This window comes from Convolutriloba macropyga, chromosome 1 (genome assembly GCF_964194025.1).
Source record: "Convolutriloba macropyga chromosome 1, txConMacr16.3, whole genome shotgun sequence".
NCBI classification, from domain to species: domain Eukaryota; kingdom Metazoa; phylum Xenacoelomorpha; order Acoela; family Convolutidae; genus Convolutriloba; species Convolutriloba macropyga.
In genome coordinates this window covers 66,650,133-66,674,840 of record NC_134468.1, presented here as the reverse complement: position 1 = coordinate 66,674,840, position 24,708 = coordinate 66,650,133, and the positions used below count along the sequence as shown (strand labels likewise).

The 24,708-nt window shown below is 33.4% G+C and overlaps 1 protein-coding gene across 5 annotated transcripts in view; it reads right to left on the bottom strand.

The window, feature by feature from the left end:
- The window catches only part of LOC142341753 (uncharacterized), a 100,114-nt gene that overhangs the window by 64,321 nt on the left and 11,085 nt on the right, over positions 1-24,708 (bottom strand). For all 5 annotated transcript variants that reach the window (XM_075392944.1, XM_075392953.1, XM_075392964.1 and 2 more), the window contains exons 2-8: positions 22,729-22,833; positions 17,678-17,902; positions 13,888-13,981; positions 9,287-10,033; positions 3,972-4,145; positions 3,540-3,645; positions 2,897-3,166 (exon numbers count right to left, since the gene is read on the bottom strand). In XM_075392944.1, coding sequence (XP_075249059.1) covers positions 2,897-3,166; positions 3,540-3,645; positions 3,972-4,145; positions 9,287-10,033; positions 13,888-13,981; positions 17,678-17,902; positions 22,729-22,833 — 1,721 coding nt within the window. The remainder of the gene's footprint in view (positions 1-2,896; positions 3,167-3,539; positions 3,646-3,971; positions 4,146-9,286; positions 10,034-13,887; positions 13,982-17,677; positions 17,903-22,728; positions 22,834-24,708) is intronic.

The window sequence follows — 24,708 nt, the reverse complement described above, 5'->3', positions numbered from 1 at the left end:
GAATTAAACCATAATCAAACCTTAGTGGAGGTTCCCTGGCCCGTGGGGCTGGCAAACTCAAAAACTTTCAAAAAAAGTTAATTTTTTTTTTTAAAAACAATTACCTATTTGCGTGTTCATGTTTGCAGTAACGGATCATATAGCCCCAATAAAAGGTCATAAAAAGTAATCATGTCTTGAAAAAGACCTTCATCAACTTAAGCAAACGTCAATCTAGCACTGATCAGACAAAAACCTCCAAAAAACATAAAAAAATGGACCATTTTGAGGCTAAAAAACTTCTAAAAATGACCATTTAAACTCGAATTAAGACTTTGCCAGCAATTGCACTATTCTGAAAGTTGAAGGGCCCCTAAAACAATCTAAGGGCCTAAATGGAACTTGATACTTTGTGAGTTTTACCCAGTTATCACGTCTTGAAAGCTCAACGTCATTGAAAAATGGTGGAAAAAAGAATTCGAAAGCCCAATGTTATGGAAAAAGCTGTGAAAAAAGACAGAGCACCAATATAATCCGATTTTTTTTGGATTGTAAAAACCATGAATACCGCAATATAGCTCGACTCAGCTGACCAGCTTGCAGCTATAAAACAGAGATTTTGAGTTTAAGTTTTTCCAAGGTGCTATTGGTTTTTAAATTTGATAATTCGGCCGATTTAAGTTGTTTATTTTTGTTCATTTTTTTCGTAACTTTTGCCCCAATTAATATTGATCTTGGTTAAAAGTGTGTTAGCATTGTTAACGCCAGTATTAATGGTTTTATTATTACAGAGGAGGGTTGTTGAATTGTTTGATCCAAACTTTTAAGCTCAAATTTTGGCTAATTCAACCTTTGTTCACAAAAAGTGGAACCAACTATGATTTTTTTTTGATTTTCTTAGAATGAGTGTTCTGGAATTAAAATGCTGCCGTTTTTTGCTAATTTATCTGAACAACTTCAAAGAATGTGTCTTTACTTTGGACACATTTAATTTTTCGTTTCCCAAATTATCTATTTCGCCAATACTTGGAACAGTTACGTGTTTTTTATTTAGAGTAATAGCCAGGCTAGTTTTGGTCTTGTCATTGATTTATACATTCAAATATTACTCGGATTCTATTGGAGCGCTGTATTTCATGCTTTTTTTCTGTTGCCACATTAACATAATTTTGTATGATCCGACTGACGTTACGACTTTGACACAGTTTTTTTTGCTAAATTTAAAAGACTTTTTTTTACAAACTTTTGCCTATATTTGTCCCTTTTGTGGCCTGACAAATTTTGACAGGCTCATTAGGCGTCCGCGCAAATTATTCGACCTCATTTATTCATTCCAGTTGTTTAGTGAGGTGTTTAAATGAGTGTAAAGTTATTTTTTTTTCAAAATTCTAAAATAATTTGATAGCTTCGCCCCATTTTGTTTTTTTTTACTTTGTCATTTTCAACGTAGTGTCCTTTATTACTAGTCACATTAACAATTTGGAGAAGAACAAATTAATCTCTATTCTTTTGACTGATTGTTTTGCGGCTTTGATGCAATGAGCCTTTAAAAAAAAATCTTGTGAATTTTTGATAATTTTTTAAAGTCATTTTGGTTGTTTTCTCCAAATAGTCTCTCTAAAAAAGCACAATTATTGTTCAAATAAACGCCAGTTAAAAAATTCAAATTTAGAGTATCTTATGATTGTGTGAACTTGACGGTTAATCTCAGTAAAATTGAATCAATTGCTTTTCCTTGCTGAATAAAAGTTGATTATCATAGCGGCTTTATGTTTTTATTGCTTTCGATTAAGCATGTTCATAAAAATTCTGCAAATTTTTGATATTTGCCCTCTTGGGCGGCTCTTTTTGTCATCTTGTCACGTTTTAAACTTAATGACAGGTCTCGTTGGCGTCCAAAGGAGGCATATTTGCACACTTCTCAAGTTTTTGGTAAATATTTTACGGTTTTGTCGGCTTCTGTACCGTCTTCTCTGTGTCGGCTTCTATAATTTAGGCGAATTTTTTTATTTTCGTTCCTTTTATCAGGTTTCAAAAGCTTATGATGAAGGTATTAACTAACCTGCTCGGGGATTTCAGTTAATACCTAGTAAATTTAATGACTTTAAAATCAACTGTTTGGTTTTTCAGCTGATAGCTAAGCTAATGGTTTTAATTACTTTAAAAGCAATTGTTTTCAAAGCAGCATCGTATCTTTGAATTTTTTCCTTTATTCGGCTTCTGTTGTCTTTTCTTCTTTTTTTGTCGGCTTTTTAGATTTTCTCAAAATCAAGATATATCTTATATCCTTTCTTGCGAAGTAAAATGTATTTTCTTTAGCTTAGGTTTTATCTGCTTGCATTCTTGTTTTAATATTTATTGTCTTTTTAAGATAAACTATACATCAAATTTTGATTGTAATTAATGTTTGTTGCTGTTATATGATTTTGTTGTTTGTCTTGTCTCATTGTCTCATTCTTAGCTGGTCTGATCCTGCTTCTTGTGCTTCATCAATGAATTCATTTAGTGCTTTGAATTTAAAGCCACTTTGTTAAACTCATACATCAATGATTTTCGAACAAAATGTGAATTTTTGTATGTTCTCTCTTTTCCTCATTTGATAGTCAATTAAGTCAAAATTTTGTAGAAGCAGAAAATTTTAGGGATAGTATATGCGAATGCACTTTACGGAGTTTCCTTATACATTTTAAGGTCATTGCTTTAACCAAAAAAATAATAATTTTACTCGTCTTCAATGTCATTTTGAGCATATGAAAGTATCAACTTTAAATCGGGGAGCTGAAATCTGATACTTTTTTGCTTTTCTGAATATCTTAAGGTACACTTAGGGTTATATATAAAACATGTGAAAAATATCCAATTATAACAAGGTATCAAACTGAACTTTTTCTCACATAATTACTAGTCATAATTGTACCTGCTTTCGAGATGACTTCTATTGTATCCCAAATTGTGATCGGAGCTAATATCTCCTCGATGCTGTACTCCATAATTTCCATTAAAGTCGCTTCCTAAGTACGTTTTCAACCCCGCAGCGTTTCTAGATGAACCATATGTTGGAGGTCTATCGTGGAATGGTGGTCTGACGTTTATTGGGAGTCCCTCAGAGGGTGTTCGGACGACCGATTCTCTCGTAATCGGGATCTCCTCGATTCGCATTGAAACATCGTCGCTTGTCCACAACAATCTAAACATGGTTGACTAAATTGAGCTCTCAATTAGTGCGCGAGGCTTTATAATATTAAAGCTGAGTTTTCAATCTTAGCTCCGTCGGGAAGTATAGTAGAAAAAGCAAAATGATATATAAAAGTTGATTTCAATTGAGTGAAGAAACTATCCTCCATCGATATATATTTTTTGGTAGTGACAGGTAATGCCCCAATCGAGATCAGCTGAGCAAAATTTGTATGGCTGTGGAGTACGGTTACGTAAAAATCGTTCAATTAGGCATGAAAAAAAGTCACCAACAAGAACTCAAATCATTCAGATAATTATTCCGCTAAAAGACCCAGCATTACTTTAATTTAACCAATTTTATTAGAAATCTAAATTGCCCTTACGGTACAAGAATGTCCATGGCGGCCTTGTAGATCATATCCGAGTTTGAATCCATAATTCCACAGTCAAGAGGCACAGTGACAACAACACCACCCCCACCACCACCGCCTGCAAATAAAATTTACTTCAGAGATCAAGTTCTTACCATAAATTTTCCAGACTGCGAAATTTAGTATCTTTGAAACAGAACATACACAGACCTTAAAAGCTGTATATTTCGAGTTCATACATTAATTTAAAAATTTTCTACTTCTTTATAGTCAAACTACTGTGGACAATTATCTTCCAAAAATATTTGCATTTATCTTGTAAAAATTCTTTTTTGAACGTTCTAGCAGAATAACTCTCCGTTTTTAACTGGGCTTTGTGAAAAAGGTAACTGAGGTAACGAAATCAAGGAGTGGGGAGTTAATTTAATGACTGAAATTTCTTACCAGGCGATGAATTGAAGTGGTTTGCGGTAGTGTTGAGTCTGTGACTTGAATTAATGACAGTTCTGAGTGAGTCCGAGTACAGAGATGGACTTCCCAGTGCTATTGGGGGCACTTTGGGCACACCCCCAGTACCGTAGTAATGGAGTCGATCTGACATGTTTTGGAGCGAATCACCTTTGGTTCAAATCCCAGAATGTTTCCGCAGCTGTCTCGTTAATTATGAATTTAGTATAAGTATAGAATATATTATTAACAAGTATAAAACTACTGAGTTGATTAAAAAACTGAAGTTTTAGGAAAACAGTGATACTCAAAACTGAATTCTCTGTCAAAATCTTTATCCAGTGCGAATTAATAAAAACACTGCACATTTTACAAGAAAAAAAATCCGAAAAAATTGCTTCATATATTTTATTGCTTCATAAGCTACACAAAAAATATTATTATTTGTAAGAATCGCCAAAACATTACTTTATTTGGACGTATGGACGTAAAGATTTATGCGATTGCGGTCAATTGCTAGTAACAAATAACAATAGTTTCAGATAAAAACAGTGGTTAGAGTTTTGTACCACTGACAATTTGGGAAACAAAAGCTATCCATGTAATAGAAGCTGGTATAGAATCCATGAAAAATTATTTTATTGAACAGCTGCGTCTATAAAACGCTGACCAGTAACTATTTAAAAAATTAAAATTAAAGGAATTTTAGCAACTTTATTTTCAGGTCGATCTATTAACATCCCATCTTCAAATTTAAGGACAATTTAACAGTAATTTTTGATAAATATTTTTTGTGCCATGTAAACTTTGAAGTCAAAATAAAATTTTAAATACAAAAATAAGATAACATAACTGTCTCACGTCCGGCGAATTGAACTCAAACAATTGGCGTGGGTTGCTTCTCGTTTAACCTGTTTGTGCTAAGAAAAACCAATTTCAATGAGCATGTCTAAAACGAGCTTAATAAATTTTTCACGCATAAAAAGAAATTTATACAAACAAAAAAATTTTGATACAACACTAAAAACATATTTTTGAAGTGAAAAAAATTATCTGACTTCACATTACATTATGTGAAAATGACACAGGAACAGCTGCACCCGCTGTTTTAGGCACGTATTTGCTAAAGAAAATTAGAAACAGGAAAGAAGAACAAAGATGTGAGCAGAGTAGCAGAAAATCATGAAACGTAAGCTATCCATGCAAACCAAGCTGGTACGAAATTCATGTAAAGTTTTTATCAAATAAATTAATCTATAAAACCTTGACCAAGGGCTAATTAAGTACTTCATAATTGCTTAGTTTGTGTAAAGAAGACATAAGGAAAATCTACAGAAAAACAAAAAACATAATATTTTTGCTAACATCGAGTGACACTTAACAATTTCAAAATGATATATCCTTTCATCTTTTACATAAAAAAAATAAAATACCAGCATCAAGGAATTCGCTTCCTTGCATTTCAACATATTGTGAGACCAGAAAAACGAAAAAAGGAGGAAAACATACAATAAAGACAGCTGACATCCAATTTGAATTATTCTGTTTATTTTTTAATACAACACGTTGTCCCTTGAACCTTTCCTCACAATCAATCAGTTACAATATTTTTTTCAGAAGGATAAAAGTAATTTGGAAAATAAATTTTTTGTGGGAATTGTCATGAAAAGCAACCCAGTTAATTAGTTTTGGAGTAGCTTTTCCTAAAAACAAAAGCCATTTCAGTATAAGTTTTCTTAGAAATTGTTTAAAAAAATGATTAAATATTCTGAGTGACATTTCCCTTATAAAATAGAAGAACATAATTTGAGTAAAAACGCAAAGCAGATAAATAGAGTTTGCGAATGAATGAACCTACGAAGTGTTTACAAATACTCCACTTTTCAATCTTTTAACGTTTAAATTAGCTGTGATATTTACCTAACTTTTTTGTACTGTTTGGGCTTTTTGGTCAACTAACTGTCCAAAGCACATAAAAAATCATGTATCTAAACTTGATTTTTAAAACTTTTTATCTCTTTTCAGTTCTCAATAGTGTATTTCAAAACGTGAACATGTGAGAAAAGGAAAAAATATATATTTTTGCCAAAAAAGTAGTTTGGCTATAAAGATCCTAGCCCCCATTGAAACAAAAAAATACTAAAAATCGCAGAATAACTGAAAATGGCACGCAGAAAAACTTTGAGAAGCAAAATAAATGTTTTGAGAAATAAAAAATTATGTACCAAACTCGAAATTATTAAAAACTATAGTTTGATTCATGTCAACATTTGCAAAGCCCAGTCAATAGTGAAACTAAACTACGAGGCAGAAAACATTTTACTTGTCACTGAACTTTATCATTGGAAAATTTGGCCAAACATTTTTTTTGAGACCTCAAAACTAAATTTAGTTTCTCAAACGTACAAAAAGCATTCGTGCTCGCTCACTAATGAAAATTTTTTTCGCCCAAAAACTAAACCTGGACAAAATACCATTAAAATACAATTAAAATAAATATACAAAGAACAAGTAATAATTTGAAAAGTTTCGGGCACAAGTTTTCTGAACACGATTATTTTGAGCCCAAAGCATCACAAGAAAAAAACACAATTTATCAGAATTACTTTTTGACGCTGAAAATCAAAACAAAAATAAATATACAAAAACTGTAGTTATAACGTTTTAAATAGTTGCTTTACTTTCTACAATTTTATTTGTAGCATTACATCTAACTCTGAAACTTCAAATAAAGTCCTTATAGAATTGAGTTTGATCTAAACTTTTTTGACTGACATCAACCAAAATGTAAACTATTAATGATTTGAGAAAACTCGACAAGAATACAGAAAAAAATCAGAGCCCCATCAATCCAATTCCAAGATTTTAATGACAAAAACTCTGTTACCGTGCGATTAAACACGAGATACAAAATGGTGTCCTGTTTTTTCACCCCTATTTTTTTAACCCCCTATATTTTGACCCCGATTCTTTAACCACTATATCTTTTAACCGTTCAATTATTTAACCCCTATATTGTTTCACCCCGATTTTAAGCTTCCAATAACTGAAGATAGTTAGGACTCAATCAATTCTAATTAGTCTAATTAATAGATATTAAAATCGGGGTGAAATGATTGAGGTGTGAAAAGACTTTTCACACCTAAATCATTTCCCCCCGATTTTAATCTGTAAATTCATCAATCACAATTGTCAGGGACATACAGCCAACGACTCAAAAGATTACAGCAAAGCTATAACAATTAGCGAATTAGTTATCTCATCTAGTCCCTAATGGGGCAAATAAAAACAATTGGAAAATGAATGGAACACAACATTTCTTGTTTCATTGCAATTTGAAATCAGCACGATATCTGCCAACTTTGAATTTACTATTTTACTATATTCTTGCAAAAAAAGGAATATTGGTTGTAGAAGGCCAGGAATTTAATGGTAAAGGAATAAATAAGCTCACAACCGTCTGGAATATTTCGAAATATCAAAGCTGCAAATGCCGCGTTTCCGCATTTACAGAAGACGGCCAACTTATTTGCGTAAACAGTGAGCACAATCACAATGCTTCTATTGGGAAACCAGCCACACGAAAAGTTATAAAAGAGATCAAAGCCCTAAGTGAAAACTCTGCGCCCGCAGCAGCCGCAGCGTCCGCAATTTTACCAATAACTGACGCTCTCTCGACCCAGTATGAGTTGCCGTTAAAACCAACTTTAATACAAACATCTCAGCAGTTAAGAGAGAACATGCAAACAGTGTCAACTCAAGAACCGTTGGACCGGCATTTTGATATACCCGATACGTTTCAAGAGTTTTTGCGGTATGACAGCGGAAAAGATGAGAACGATCGTATTTTAGTCTTTGGTGATCCGTATATGGCATGGGTTCTCAAAGGTTCCAAGTTTTGGCTTGCGAATGGTACCTTTAAATTATCTATCAAATTTACACCCTTCTTGTAAATATTCACGGTTTTGCTCATGCTTGTTTAAATGCCCTCCTTCCAAACAAAACAGAAAAAACGTAAAACCGATTATCTAGAAAGGTTTGCCCCAGATTGTCAACCCAATAACGTTCTGTTAGATTTTAAAATTGCTCCAATTTTTGCCTTCCAAAAACTGGTGTCAGAAAGTCATGAAGTGGTCCTGGCACTTAAAGTGATCCCTGCTCTAGTTTTCGGAAAAAATGTCAGAATTGCCGGAACAACTAATGCTGTTAAGGGCTGGCATTATGGGATACAAGCCTTGTTCAGCAGATCCCACCCCGAAATTGGAAAATTTTGTCTATCTTACAAAAAAAGATGCTGCGGTGCAAAAGGTAGACTTTTCGAATGCCTCATCCGGGCAAAAAATCCAAATAAGAGAAAGTATTAGAGCTTGAAAGGAAAGATGCATAACTTGATGGAGATTTACAGGGATGAAACTGATGTTCATTTTTTCAGGGCTATTATTGTAATTGTGTTTTCGTGTTAATTTAAGTTTGAAATCCAGCTTAGTATTTTTGAGTTGGCGCCCTCCTTTCGTCCTCCCGGAGTTACGTCGAAACCTCTTATCTGTTAAACACGCGGTTAAATTTCGTTTTGAATTAATAACCTATGCTTGCTCAGAAAGTAGGTTTTAAAATTTAGCTTACATCTTTTCATTTGAAAAGTACCGATTGTTCTTGTCTAGATTAGGAGAGTTTTTGAACTTTTTTGATTCAAATCAAAGTGCAACATAAAAGAGGTCAGACTTGTCAAGTGTTCTTTTTCGACCAAAGGCATTGCTCTAAAATGCAGTCTCGTCATTATTCTTCGATTTCAAACAAACGCAAGCTGTTCAATGCGGCACTCTTGAAGGTCAGTAGATTTGTGTTATTTAAGTCCTTTGAACTTTAGTTTTGCTAATTTTTCTTTTTGACGCCGAAATAGATAAAAGATTTCGGTGTTAAACCGATTTCGGTGTGGTTAAATTGCGGGATGAAATGACTGAGGGGTGATTAAATACGGGGTTGACTTATATGGGGTTAAATAAATCGGGGTGAAAAGAATTAGAACCGTACAAAATATGCTGTCACTGAAATTGGGAACTTTTTTTGAATGGTGTTCAGTTGAATGGCGTTCTATTAAAAAATCACACTTTAAATACTTTATACCCTTTTTCAGGGATACACAAGAAAATTAGGATGAATCATTTTCGTTCTAAACCTTTTTCTGAAAAATTCGTTTGCGTAACCAAATTCTACTTCAAACATCTAAAGTTCTTAATGCTGGCTCTCTGAATCGATAAATGAGAAAAACAAAAATGAACCAGAAGAAATTGAGCGGAAACAATCTCAAGTACCTTTTGTCATATCACAGCACAACAAGCACTCATGCATGCTGTTCAAATTTGGAACAGCTTTGGAAATTTGCTGCATTAAATCTCTCACTTCGAAGTTCTGTTCTCTCATTTTGTGCACGACTTTGTGACAGCATTTAGTTACAAGCTGCATCTGGCTCGTGAATTCTTCAACTAATTTCACGCATTCGTCGTGAAATAAGCTATCCGAACTTGTTTTTGAAAGGGTTTCGCATGCTTTAATAATGAGTTCACGCCGCGGATAAATAAATTCTTTGAAAACATTTTCACACTTTTTGTCCAGTTTTAGTTTGCAGCTTTTACATTGGACTGCTTTTTCTTCTTTCGGAGCAAATCCAATTTTCTTTCGGCAATTGTCACATTTTCGCTTTGTCATTGAAAACGAGCATTTATCCCAACAATGCGTGTTAATGTTTCGGTTTTTACCATTCGAATTTTTCGATTCGTAGCCGCACGAATACCTTTTCAACAAATCTTCATCTGCTTTGAAAACTTTCAGCTCGGGTTTTTTACTACTAAGTGCCAAAAGGTCGACATTGCAGCAAACGCCATGCATTACTTTTTTGCAATCGTTGCAGGAAACCAAAATTTCGGGAAGATAAAAGTTCTGTCCACAAATGTCGCATTTCTGTTTATTGCTTGATTTGTTGTCAAACTGTGAAATTTTGTCGTGTTTGGGTTGCCCACGGCATAATATACTCAGGTTTCGAATGGAGGGAGTTTTGGGGGCTGTAAACAGTTGACTCAAGCTATAAGGTGGTTTGTTTTCATGTAACAAAAGTACTTGAAAGGGCATTTATTTTTTAATTTGCCTAAATATAGATTTGCATTGCTATGATATAAATTAGGGGAGGCGATTTTCTATTCAAAGATTTTGTAGAGAGTTTTATGCTAAGCAACTACAATGTAATCAACTTTCCCAAAAACCCAAAATTTAAATTTAAAAAAAAACAGAATTGAGGGTGAAACCTCGTCCCGGGTTGATCGGCAAATTATCTTAATCATCAAATGGGGGAAAAGGTAGAGATAACCAGATTTTGAAAATGAAGTCAAGTAAGCAAGAAATTGATATAACGCCATTGTAAGATGTCTCTGGGTCGATGATGAGCGTGCTTTGCACTTCGTCGGTTTGCGTTCCAAAAAGTGACTTATTTTTTGCTGCAATGGAATCGAACTTCAATCGAAAATTGCAGATTATTGGAACTGATTGGATTGCAGGGATTAAAATATTAAATTAACTCCCTAGTTAGACATCTCCTTACAGTAAGCATAATTTAATTTCGGCTCAATTTGCGCTCTCCATGAAAAGATGCCTGTCCATTTTAATACTTTGGTCAAAATAATTTAATGGCAGCACCCTCACTGAGCGTACTTAAGTTTTTATTGAACAAGAATTTACGAAACGACCAATGAAGGTTTTTTTCTGTTTGTAACCTTATGAGTTTACAGACAATAATAATTCCTCCTTGGGCTAATTTTCCCAAGATTGATCGGAGCAGATATTTGTCAGTTCTCATCAAATATTATTTCAAATTTCCTGAACTATTATCCAAACATGGTTTCTACAAAGCAATTAAAAGCCTTAAAAATTAGGATCAAATAAATGTGAAAAATAGCTACAATCGGCTGGCTGTAAGGGCATTTTATAAAATTTTAATCCTTTTAATTGTTTTTCTTCTCAATTTTACGATTCAATGTTTTAAAATTACTAAAATCAGGGGTTATACTGTAATTAATCTGCCGCACAATTCTTTGCTGAACGCGCTTTCGTCAAGCATTTTGCGGTGGAAAGCAGTTTTCACTTTTCAACTTCCAGTTTAAAAGAGAAATACATTGACTGGAATTTCCATTTAGGGCACCAGACTTTTCGTCCGCGAAGTTTGAAAGTATGTTTCACACACACACACAATGTATTAACATCGGAAAAGAAAAATCTGGTAATAAAAACGAGGAAGTATACTCAACAATTTGAAACCGGTAGGCGCCCGTAATGATTTGTTCAGCTTGATCATGCGTTCATCATCTTTGCATTGTTCTTGAATTGATATTTTACAAGTTTTCTAACCAGAATTTTACAAGTTGACAAATTTTGTAAGCTGAACAATTTCACGCGAGACTGAACCAATTTGTTCTATACGGCAAACGCTAAAAAAAATTTTGACTAAACATAACAGGCAGTTTTACATGTAAAGGTGCAACATGATGTATTACTTTCCTTTATGATTGCATAATTTTTTAGAAAAAAACTTTCTGCCTGCAACTCTCCAAATATTTTTTTTTATTTTATAAGGTTTTTTAACACAAAAATTGTTTTGCATTGAAATTTTAATGACCTGCTCACATTTCTGTTTTTTAATTGAATTAACATCAGCATTAGCCTAGCAATGAAAACTAGTCTTGAAAAACTATTGCAATTTTTGGTAGAATGTCCAAAAACAATAAATGTGCTGTCATTTTGTCTCATACAACTTACAAAGCTTACTTGACTCTTATTTTGGGAATTGACATGTCATAATTTTGGAAATTGTGATGTAAATAGGAGTACATTTTCAATCAATGTCTGAACGGTATTTCTAAGTGTTGCAAATTATAGCTTTTATGTAAGCTGTTAAAGCTGTTCAAACTTTTTTTTTGTTTTTCTTACTTTTTAGATTTCATTGCCACTTTTTGCCGTATAAGTTATAATCATATCTTGCATCAAATCTGTAGCCAGATCTTAAACAATCAGAAATTTCTATATAAGATCTTAAATAATAAAAGATTTTACTTGACGCTTTTCTTTTTTTCGTGTGTTATCTGATAAATCAGTATTTTTGTCGCTTGAGAGTAAAATTTTTATGATCTTATAAGACATTTTAAAGTGTTTCACAAAGTCTTATTCATCCAAAGCATTAATTTAATGGCAGCACCCTCACTGAGCGTACTTAAGTTTTTATTGAACAAGAATTTACGAAACGCCCAATGAAGGTTTTTTTCTGTTTGTAACCTTATGAGTTTACAGACAATAATAATTCCTCCTTGGGCTAATTTTCCCAAGATTGATCGGAGCAGATATTTGTCAGTTCTCATCAAATATTATTTCAAATTTCCTGAACTATTATCCAAACATGGTTTCTACAAAGCAATTAAAAGCCTTAAAAATTAGGATCAAATAAATGTGAAAAGTAGCTACAATCGGCTGGCTGTAAGGGCATTTTATAAAATTTTAATCCTTTTAATTGTTTTTCTTCTCAATTTTACGATTCAATGTTTTAAAATTACTAAAATCAGGGGTTATACTGTAATTAATCTGCCGCACAATTCTTTGCTGAACGCGCTTTCGTCAAGCATTTTGCGGTGGAAAGCAGTTTTCACTTTTCAACTTCCAGTTTAAAAGAGAAATACATTGACTGGAATTTCCATTTAGGGCACCAGACTTTTCGTCCGCGAAGTTTGAAAGTATGTTTCACACACACACAATGTATTAACATCGGAAAAGAAAAATCTGGTAATAAAAACGAGGAAGTATACTCAACAATTTGAAACCGGTAGGCGCCCGTAATGATTTGTTCAGCTTGATCATGCGTTCATCATCTTTGCATTGTTCTTGAATTGATATTTTACAAGTTTTCTAACCAGAATTTTACAAGTTGACAAATTTTGTAAGCTGAACAATTTCACGCGAGACTGAACCAATTTGTTCTATACGGCAAACGCTAAAAAAGATTTTGACTAAACATAACAGGCAGTTTCACATGTAAAGGTGCAACATGATGTATTACTTTCCTTTATGATTGCATAATTTTTTAGAAAAAAACTTTCTGCCTGCAACTCTCCAAATATTTTTTTTTATTTTATAAGGTTTTTTAACACAAAAATTGTTTTGCATTGAAATTTTAATGACCTGCTCACATTTCTGTTTTTTAATTGAATTAACATCAGCATTAGCCTAGCAATGAAAACTAGTCTTGAAAAACTATTGCAATTTTTGGTAGAATGTCCAAAAACAATAAATGTGCTGTCATTTTGTCTCATACAACTTACAAAGCTTACTTGACTCTTATTTTGGGAATTGACATGTCATAATTTTGGAAATTGTGATGTAAATAGGAGTACATTTTCAATCAATGTCTGAACGGTATTTCTAAGTGTTGCAAATTATAGCTTTTATGTAAGCTGTTAAAGCTGTTCAAACTTTTTTTTTATTTTTCTTACTTTTTAGATTTCATTGCCACTTTTTGCCGTATAAGTTATAATCATATCTTGCATCAAATCTATAGCCAGATCTTAAACAATCAGAAATTTCTATATAAGATCTTAAATAATAAAAGATTTTACTTGACGCTTTTCTTTTTTTCGTGTGTTATCTGATAAATCAGTATTTTTGTCGCTTGAGAGTAAAATTTTTATGATCTTATAAGACATTTTAAAGTGTTTCGCAAAGTCTTATTCATCCAACGCATTATCTGATAAGTGCTGTTGAATTTTGAATTTTGTTCGAAATTTGAAGCACCATTCTTGAGGAAATTTTTCGAATCACTGATATAATGTTATGATTATTATGGGAACATTTTGCTAAGGAAATGTAGTAGACGATCACTAACGTGGATTACGAATATCTCTCAGTGACTTGGAGGTGAGAATGAAGGCCTGTTTACACGATTCCAATGTTTCAACATCTTCTAGAACTCTCTCAACCTAAAGAAGAAAAGAACTCAGTCACCTTGACTGTTTAAGAAAGATTCAACATTCCCAAAGTTACAAAATGTTTTATTCAAAAAATTTAGCCTGTTGTCATGTCCCGGAAACTATATTCCGGTCCCGGAATCGTTTAAAGGGCTAAACAAAGGTGGAGAAAATGGTTTTTCTCTAATTGTCCCACAGAAGCCGAGAGCTCCGGTGCCAAGTCAATGACAATGATCTTCTTCCATTGCAGCCTGTTTCATCACTTCGTTTTTCTCTTTTTCCCCCGCAAAAAGAAGGGAGAAAGAGGTCAGCAGGATAAATTTTAGTTCAATAATATGATGATAAACGATGATAATTAGGAGTCTTTAACGCCAGCAAACTTATCAAATCAGCTCATTTGATGGTTAAAAAAGATGTTGTGGAGAAATAGTTGCTCATAAAAAGCTATGCTTTCTTTTCTGAATAGAACGAATGCCTCTAAGAATAGTGCAATAGCGCTTCTGTAATAGAAAATAAATCAACGAAATCCGAAAAATTTAAACGAGATGAGTTCAGGAATTTTACAGATTTTAAGCAATCAAAGATGAGTAATTGTTTTAAATCGGTCTTTTTGTATCTTGTTTACCAGGTCAGTACTGATCAAGATCGGTCCGGTTCTTTCAACCTTAAATCTTTAAACCTAAACCCATGCTTGCTCTGTCGACCCCCCTGCCTCTGTCTTCACATCCCCGCCCGCAAAGCTCGCCACCTTACATCACTCCATTTTAAATAAGTCAATTTTAGATTGCGTCACAGTTTTGGCTTTAAATTAGGAAAATTTGGTTTGTTTCCGGAGCTTTCTGGTTGTTGTTTTTTAAGCTGAAGCAAGTTCTTCATGACTTGAACTTTTTCTTTCTTTTCCAAAACTTCTGTTTTCGAACACATGCAGGGACTTTAAAATTAGGAGATAATTAGCTTGCTTCTAACATATAGTAGTTTGAAACTATTGTTTTTATTCAAGTTAAAAATTCCTTTTTTTTATATTTTTAGCCCGGTACAGTTCCCTATCTATATCTTACCTACCCCATCAGGTACAACTGCGTACCCCCTCAATCTGTAGTACCACCACTTAGCCACCGTACACCCTCTATTTGTAGTACCACATAGCCACCATTCCCCCAACCCTATCGAACCTTATATTCTGTTACCCCCCCCCCCCCCCCCCAAATGTACACATATACCCCAATGAAAACCATACCCCCACTACAGCTATTGTCTAAAGTGCACTAACCCCCCGTTTAAGCCACACCCCACCTCCTAAAACCCCTCTTTCACTCTCCCCTCCCCCAGGGCCGAGGAATGTAGCCACAATTACGTAAAAGCAGCGGTAACTAGCGTTTACAAGTCGGTAAGTCGCCGCAATTTTCTTACATAGTTATGCGTTGAATGCGTTGAATTTTCGTGTTTAAATTCAACGCGCTCAACGGAAAATTGTGTAAGGAAGATGAGGTGAATTTTCCGACTTGTAAACGCTAGATACCGTTTACCTTACTTAAAATTGCGTTGAATTTATTGCACATCTTACATTATTTTGCGCTGAATTTAGCGAAGATCTTACAAAATTTTGCGTTGAATTTAACGCTACATAAAATCAACGCTCAGACCTCTCGGAATCAGACCTGAACAACTGACCTCCTGCTTACTTGTCGCCTCTTCTAAAACTGTGCCACAGAAACTTATTTAGGTTAAGAACCGCACTGTTTATAAATCAGACTGTTCCATAACGTTTCACATAATTTTGGCGTTTCTAAGCGTAGATCTTACATAATTTTGCGTTGATTTTAGCGTTCATTGATCTTACATAATTTTTGCGTTGAATTCAGCTTAGACCTTGTTCAATTTCTTTTTTGAAAATTTCTGGTTTCCAGTTTCTCTTGCACGCAACCAGTTTTTGATTTTTTTTTGAAAAAACCGCCTAAAATTTTGTCTACATACCTCATTCCATCATTCAAATATCCCCTCAACGTACCCTCCCCCATCACACGTACTCCGCACCCAAGCCCCTACGTACTCCCCCATCACCCACGTACACCCCAACCACGTAGCCATCCGAACGTAACCTCCGTACCCCCCACGCTACCACACCCCCAACGTACCCCCCAAACGTACCCTACCCCACGTAACCCCCTTACCCCACGAATCCCCCCACTTGCCCCTACGGTCCCCCACACGTATCCCCTCCCTCAACTGCCCCTATACCTACACCCACCCCGCTGCCAGAATTCTACGCTAAATAAAACGCAAAATATGTAAGACATACGCTAAATTCAACGCAAAATATTTAAGGTCTACGCTAAATTCAACACAAAACTAAGAAATTTTGGCGGTGAATGCGTTGAATTTATGAACAATCTACGCTAAAATCAACGCAAAATAAGTAGGATCTACGCTAAAATCAACGCCAGATATGTAAAGTCTACGCTAAATATAACACAAAATTAAGTAAGTCTGGCGGTGAATGCGTTGAATTTATGAAAGATCTAAGCTAAATTCAACGCAAAATAAGTAAGATCTACGCTAAATTCAACGCAAAATTAATTAAGGTATACGCTAAATTCAATGCAATTCATGTAAGATTGGCGTTAAATTCCTCGAATTTATGTAAGATCTACACTAAACTCAACGCAAAATTATGTACGATCTATGCTAGTTTCAACCAAAATATGTAATTTTAGCGGTGAATGCGTTGAATTTATGTAAGATCTACGCTATATTCAAAGCAAAATTTGTTAAGATTGAAAATCAATTCAATGCAAAATTTTGTAAGATTGGTGGTGGTTGCTTTACTTTTAAGTAAGATCTAGGCTATAGTCAATGCAAAATGTGTAAGATCTACGCTTAATTCAACGCAAAATTACGTTAGATTGGCGTTGAATGCGGTGAATTCATGAAGGATCTACGCGAAATACAACGCACGTAAATAAAATCTACGTTGAATTCCACACAAAATATTTAAGATGTATGCTAAATTCAGCGCAAATAACGTAAGATTGGCGTTGAATGCGTTGAATTTGTGTAATAGGTGAGAGCGTAGACCTTACATAACTTCAACGCATTCAACTCTTATCTTACATAATTTTGCGTTTTTTAACGTTGACCCATCAGCCCGGGCCCACACAATTAAACCAATGCGCTGACTGTATTTTCAAAACCGTGAATGATTTTAGACTTTTTACATTTGTTTTATTGTTTTCTGTTTTTGTCTTTAGCCATCTGTTTTGGTTATGTGGAATGTTGGTTGCAGAGTTTTATTGACCTGTATTTTTAGGTCGTTTCCGAAAATCTACTTTTTATTCTTTTTAACCCTTCAAGAATCATAAACGTCAAAATTGAATTATCAAGGATTCCGGATTTCAAAAAAAAAAATAGAGAGACAAGATTTTACTGCCCTATTACTTAAGTCGAATTATTAGGTTCATCTTTCGAATTTCTGAATGGTGATAACGAAAGATTGTTTCTTCTGTTTAACAGCCAGAAATTTTATGTTTCCGATTCCTAATTTCTTTTCCTCATACATTATATCTTTATGATTGTTTTCTGATCCATTTTTCACTCTTCGTCCCAATTATTGTAGTAAAATGTATATTGAAAACTGTTTGTTATTTTTGCTGCAGATTTCTTTTTGCTAAAAAAAATTTCGTGTCTGTCATTTTCAAAATTTGTAACCACCTTGTTTTCCCCAGGCGAATGAGTGGGCAGTGTGTAGTCTAACACGACCGGTTTACTGCTCCTCAGAATTCTCAAAGCCTCAAAGTCCAGCTTGTACGTCCAGTTGTTGCTGATTGGGGGTGGGGTGTTAGATCCTCCCAGCACCTGGTGACCATCACCTGCTCTAGAACCGGGCATTCGGGATTGCTGGGGTACGTTCTGTACCTCATGGCGAACTCTCTCTACCTGAGAATTGTAATTTATGCAGAATGACAGCAAAAGTTTTTGATTCAGTTTTGCGGTCAGCTAACGCCAGAACAGTAAGTGCTATAAAATTTACACCTGGTACCCTTCAAATTGGATGAATGACCCCCCTTTTTGTATAGCGAATTTTACCAATTCCTCGTTCGAATTTTCCCGAGAACATTGAGTGGAGTTGCCGCCACTTGTTCGTTAGAACTTATATTTCCAACATTTTCTTAACAAATGTCAGGCGCAATTTTTTTCTATCTGAGTGATTATTAAAATAGTACACATTGTTTCTGCGCACTTGAAACCTTGCTGTAAGGGATTACTCCTAACAGGATATATATATATATATATATATATATATATATATATATATATATATATATATATATATATATATCCTGTTAGGAGTATTTTTTTCAAGTATTTTTCAAGTATTTTTTTTAAAAATTGGTGTATGAACGAAAAGGTAGCCTCCAAAGCAAATAACTCAGTGGTAGAGTGAATAATGGTGCATTAGATTGACGAGATGTGCAATTATTAGGAAAGCGAGTCAAGACGAACAGCAAAATCAAACAACAACAACAACAACAAAAATTATTTACATCAAAAACTTCATGTCCGTTTTAAAAAACAAAACTTTATAAAAAAGTCAAAATAGCGTCAGATAAAACTGATATTATAAAAACAACTTTAAATTCACCAGAAAAGATATAGAACTACTCAATAAAAAGGCATGGTAACAATTAGACAATAAAGAACAGAAACAGTAAAATTGTAAATTTCGCTTAATTTTTTTCAAAACAGTCAATATCAAAGTATTAGAAACAATTAGAAATCAATTAAATATCCCATAGGTGTACGATTACCAATTTTTTTATAGAAGGAAATAAGAACAGCCGGTAATCAATTTTTTATGCGGTTAAAAAAAGAACAACAAATAGACAACAAACAAAAAATCAAATAAAACTTGGCAGAAAACGCTTTCGAAACCCTAAAGTCATAATATGGCCATCAAAATATGTTTGATTGTGCTTTCTTTGAGCTCCAAAAATGTATTATGTAACCTCTCATTAATGAAGCTAGGTAGCAAGTAGATAAAAATGAAAAAAAATCCAAATTAAGTAACACTTTAATTTTTTTCGAAAAAATATTTCCAAAGACATGAACGACATTAATTACAGAATGAAACAATTAAATAGGTTCGTTTATTCTTCCAAATCAAGCCCATGAGAATTGAAATTATCCAGAATTGGTCTTGCGTCTACAAAAAGAAAAACAGATAAAACTGATATTAAAAAAACAACTTTAAATTCACCAGAAAAGATATAGAACTACTCAATAAAAAAGCTTGGTAACAATTAGACAATAAAGAACAGAAACAGTAAAGTTGTAAATTTCGCTTAATTTTTTTTTAAAACAGTCAATATCAAAGTATTAAAAACAATTAGAAATCAACTAAAATATCCCATAGGTGTACGATTACCAATTTTTTTATAGAAGGAAATAAGAACAGCCGGTAATCAATTTTTTATGCGGTTAAAAAAAGAACAACAAGTAGACAACAAACAAAAAATCAAATAAAACTTGGCAGAAAACGCTTTCGAAACCCTAAAGTCATAATATGGCCATCAAAATATGTTTGATTGTGCTTTCTTTGAGCACCAAAAATGTATTATGTAACCTCTCATTAATGAAGCTAGGTAGCAAGTAGATAAAAATGAAAAAAAAAATCCAAATTAAGTAACACTTTAATTTTTTTCGAAAAAATATTTCCAAAGACATGAACAACATTAATTACAGAATGAAACAATTAAATAGGTTCATTTATTCTTCCAAATCAAGCCCATGAGAATTGAAATTATCCAGAATTGGTCTTGCGTCTACAAAAAGAACGTCAAACAAGAAAGAAGTCAATTATTAATTATTTTTTTCCGTGTCGAGGCCAGTAAAGTCAACGAATTCTGTAAAAACATTAGATTGTGTGACACCAATCCCTCTTCAAACATTCCCTTGACAAAAACAATGTCATATTTGACTTGTAATTAACGAGACTAGATAACAAACAGACAAAAAAGGAGCAAAACTGCAAGTTACAAAGTTCCTCTTTTTAATTTATAAAACAATTGTTTTCAGAGTCATGAAAGCCAACAACTATCCACAATTATAAGAAAATCGGATCATCCAATTTTTTATGAAAAACAATTGAAAACGGTTCATTGTACTGGAATTTTCATACGACTAAAAAGACAAGTAAAAAAGACAGTTAAAGACAAAAGTCAAATAAATTCTTCGAGAAAGTAGCGTCGAAGCCGTTGAAAGCATAACCTATATCTTCAAAAGTTTTAATATTATCATTTCTGCCTTATTTTGAAAGCTAATAATGTGATATAAGAACTGTCAATAACGTGATAAAGTGACAAAACTAGAAAACTTGAAAAAAGGGCAAACACCTAAAAAAATTTTAAAATTTGTGAAATCTAGTAATATGAAAGCCAGAAAAACATAACTTAAGGCGTAAAACCGCAATAAAGGTTGAATTTGATTTCAATAGAAAGAAGAAGCATTATTTCATTGCTGAAAATCAGCAACAAGTTCACCAAAATTAGAGAAAAATAGAGGCAAATCTCAATAAGTAGTTATTTGTTTAAAAATCAAATACCTTTAAAAGGTAAAAAATTATAAGCTTTCACGTAACCAACTAGATAAAACAAAGTGAAGCTATTTAGGAATTCAATTGGACCTATCATTAGTGAGCTTTGGTTTGAAATGTTCTGTTATTTAATTAATGTAGAAAAGATCGATTTTTTTTTTATTAAAAAAGACCGAATGATTAAAATCCGAATTATTTTTGAACTATACCAGTTCAAGATTGGTCCAAAACTAGCCCTGCTAACGCTGTTTGTCTCTTAGGAGCACTTGATTATTCGAATTTTCTAGATATTGATATTTTGTTAGCTAAAAACTCAAAAATAGATGCTGCTTTTTGATAATCAACGAAAAAATTTTAGCAAAAAAGGGCAAAGTTTTAATTACAGAGCACTCTGAGCAGAATTTGAAGTAGAAAAAGCCCCATTTTAAGTCTAAAAAAATTGTGTTAGTGGTGTTTGGGTCTGTAGTTCCCGTAAATTTAATCAAACTGGACTAAAAATTTTATTTCGTGCCGATTTTGATGAAAAAGTCCTAATTTTGAAATTTTTAGCAAGAATTTCTGACAAAAAATAATAAAAATAGCCTTAAAAAAATTTTTCTCGTGTTTCCAAATAAAAATCAACAACACTTTCTAAAAAAAAATGTAAGCAAAATTGTCGAAGTTTTAGTCAAAAATTTTGGAAAATGTGAATAAAATCTCACCTGAATTCACTCTATTTTCTCAAAATTTAAACCTCGATAACTCCCTGTAAAAAACAAAAATTAAAAAAATTTTTTTAATTCCATATTCTACGCTGGACAAGCTTTCTAATGATAACAGTCTGAACTCTCTACAATGAATATATCGATCGGCCAAAATTGACTGAACAAAAAAACCCATTTGAGTATATAGTTCCTTCCCCCTCAAGAGGGGTCGGAACAATTAATCTGTTTTTTTACCATAACGACATTCAGTACGCAGTTAAAACATTGCAGCACGCAAGCTGAAAAACCACCATTATTTCAGCAAAGCTCCTTACGTAATCAACCGATTATCTCAGCGAATTGTTTTGAAGAGTTTTTCAAATAACGTGTTTCAACAAAATCGAGGCTTGACAAGATCTTGCCGTACTCTAGTCAAGATCGTTAAAGTTTAACGAAAACACAATAATTATCAGGATCATGCAAGTCATGGCAAGGCGTATCACGTTTTTCCCCTCTACAGTTTTTACGTGATCAAACTTTTTTCTACACGACCTATAATTTTTCATGCGATGAAAAATTGAGAATTAGGGGGTAGCCTTTCTCAGTCAAAAGTTTTAACAATGCATCCTTTAAGACAATAAAACGGTTCAATTTAGATTTATCTGCGCTTTCCTTGGACACAAGCACCCTACTGTCATGCTATCAATTATTTTACATGCATACGTACATATAACTTTCAAAATTATTGTGAGCATTGCTACTATGACAGTACTATCATCTTCATCAATAAAGGAGATTTAAAAAAGCAATCTCATAAAAATCCCGGAATACTTGACATGAACTAATACGTTTTAGGGTTAAAATCGGATGATGTTTTCAGAATGTGGTGAATATTATATACACTGATACAAACGCTGAAAAAAAGAGGCTTGACAAGAGCTTGCCGTACTCTGGTCAAGATTGTTCAAGTTTAAGAATAACACAGTAATTATCAAGATCATGCAAGTCATGGCAAGGCGTATCACGTTTTTGCCCCACTACAGTTTTTACGTGATCAAACTTTTTTCTACACGTCCTATAATTTTTCATGCGATGAAAAATTGAGAATTAGTGGGGTAGCCTTTCTCAGTCAAATGTTTTAACAATGCATCCTTTAAGACAATAAAACGGTTCAATTTAGATTTATCTGCGCTTTCCTTGGACACAAGCACCCTACTGTCATGCTATCAATTTTTTTACATGCATACGTACATATAACTTTCAAAATTATTGTGAGCATTGCTACTATGACAGTGCTATCATCTTCATCAAAAAAGGAGATCTAAAAAAGCAATCGCTTAGTAATCCCGGAAAACATGATATGACCTAATACGTTTTAGTGTTAAAATCGGATGATGTTTTCAGCGGTGAATATTATATACACTGATACAAACGCTGAAAAAAACTTTGAAAGAATCGTTTTTTTTTTTAAATTTGTGTTGACCCACTTGTTCACAAAGTAGTCTTTTCTCGTCCTCGTATCCGTGTCTGAGAACCCAGTAGGCACCCAATTGAACCTCCAATTGCTCCTCCAATTGATGAAGTTGCTCGACCTGCAACAAATACAATAACAATGGTTCATCAGATAGTCAGACCAGTGCCATATACAAACCACAGCTTCAAAAAGTTTTGCTGTCATTTTTGTTCTCTCAATAGCTGAAAACAATGCCAAATTTCTGTATTTTTGTAGATTGCAACCGTTCTGCTTTAGTTGGGATTTTTCTGCCGGTATTGGCCCTTTTCACCAGGAAAAAAGCAGATTTTTAGAACTATGGTTTCTTTATGGTTTTTTTCAAGATCAAGCAAACTTTGATTCTTTGTTAAATAGAATAATTGGACAAAACCCATAAAGCCAAAGCGCTGGAGCTCGGATTCACAAGCTGGAACATTTTTAGCACGTTTTACTCTCTGCATAGACACACGGCTGATGGTATGTGGCCAATATGATCTATTTCAAACTGGAGCCTTCATGCCATAACTTTAGGTTCTCCAGACATTCGCGAAGACTGTGGCGCTATAGGTTGTAAGACCACTATAAGCTGGGGCGAGCGTGTAATGGAAAAGACCCAAAAGTTTAGAATGCGGACAAGTTACGATAAAATATAGGCATTCAAAGCAATATTAAAGCTGCAATGGACCTTTTCTTCTAAATTTGGATAAACTTTTTACTCAACGCCGTGGCTATCCTTCAAGATTTGCACCTAAGAGCTGGTAACTCAATTATCGACTATCTCTTTTACATAGGTTTTAGTTCAAGTTTTGAAATCGTAGCCAATGAGCTAAAACCACAATTATTGTAGCTCAATTATTGTTCTCGGTTTTTTTTTTACAGGAAGTAGATTTGTTCACGCGGCATTTTGACCTAAAAGCGAAAGTGAGAAAAGCTGTCGTAGTGAACAGATTTTCGCTAAGCGAGAGAAGTTTTTTGATCATGCGCTGCGTTTAGTGAATGACTTTTTGACTTTGAAAAGTAGTTTTTGACTGAATTGCACATATAGATGACAGTTTTTAGCCATTTTTTCGTCTAAGTGGCCCAATTTTTTGCTTTTAATTTGGTTTCATGTAAAAATAAATTTTATTCGATACTATATTGAAATGTCAACCTCGGAAATTGATACCACAGTGTTCTGCAGAGCCTGAAAATGAGCTTCAAGTTGAAAATTGGCACATAATTTATGATTTTTTAGTTAATTTTTGGCTTTTTTTAATATTAATTTCTTCATTTTTGGATCTTTTAACCGTCTTTTTGTCAAAAATCAGTTATTATGGCAACTTCTCTTTGATAATTTCTATACTCAACGCCTCTTTCCACATTGATGTAATTTTTTTTTTAAAATTGTACATATGCTAATCCGATTTTGGTAGTTTTTTTCCCGATTTTCGTCAGTTTTTCGTTTGTATTTTGGTTGTAATTGCTAGAAATAGTTTTTTTGTGCAACATGAGGGACTTCAATTTCGTTTCAATAAAAATTCAATCAATTTTTGGCGTTAAGTTTTGAAAAAACAGTTAACACTTTTTCATAAATGCAGTCTTAACTTAAAAGTTCTTTGACCATTTTCTTTGCAAAATGTTTCAATGTTTCTTATTTATGGATTCTGCTTTTTCCTTTTGTTGTTCTCTTCAGGAGGATAGATCTTTTTAAATTTTTAAAAAGAATGACTTTTTGACTTTGAAAAGTAGTTTTTGACTGAATGGCACATATAGATAACCGTTTTTAGCTGGTTTTTCGTCTAAGTGGCCCAATTTTTTTGATTTTATTTTGGGTTCTTGTAGAAATAAATTTTATTCGATACTATATTGAAATGTCAACCTCGGAAATTGATACCACAGTGTTCTGCAGAGCCTGAAAATGCGTTTCAAGTTGAAAATTGGCACATAATTTTTGATTTTTTAGTTAATTTTTGGCTTTTTTTAATATTAATTTCTT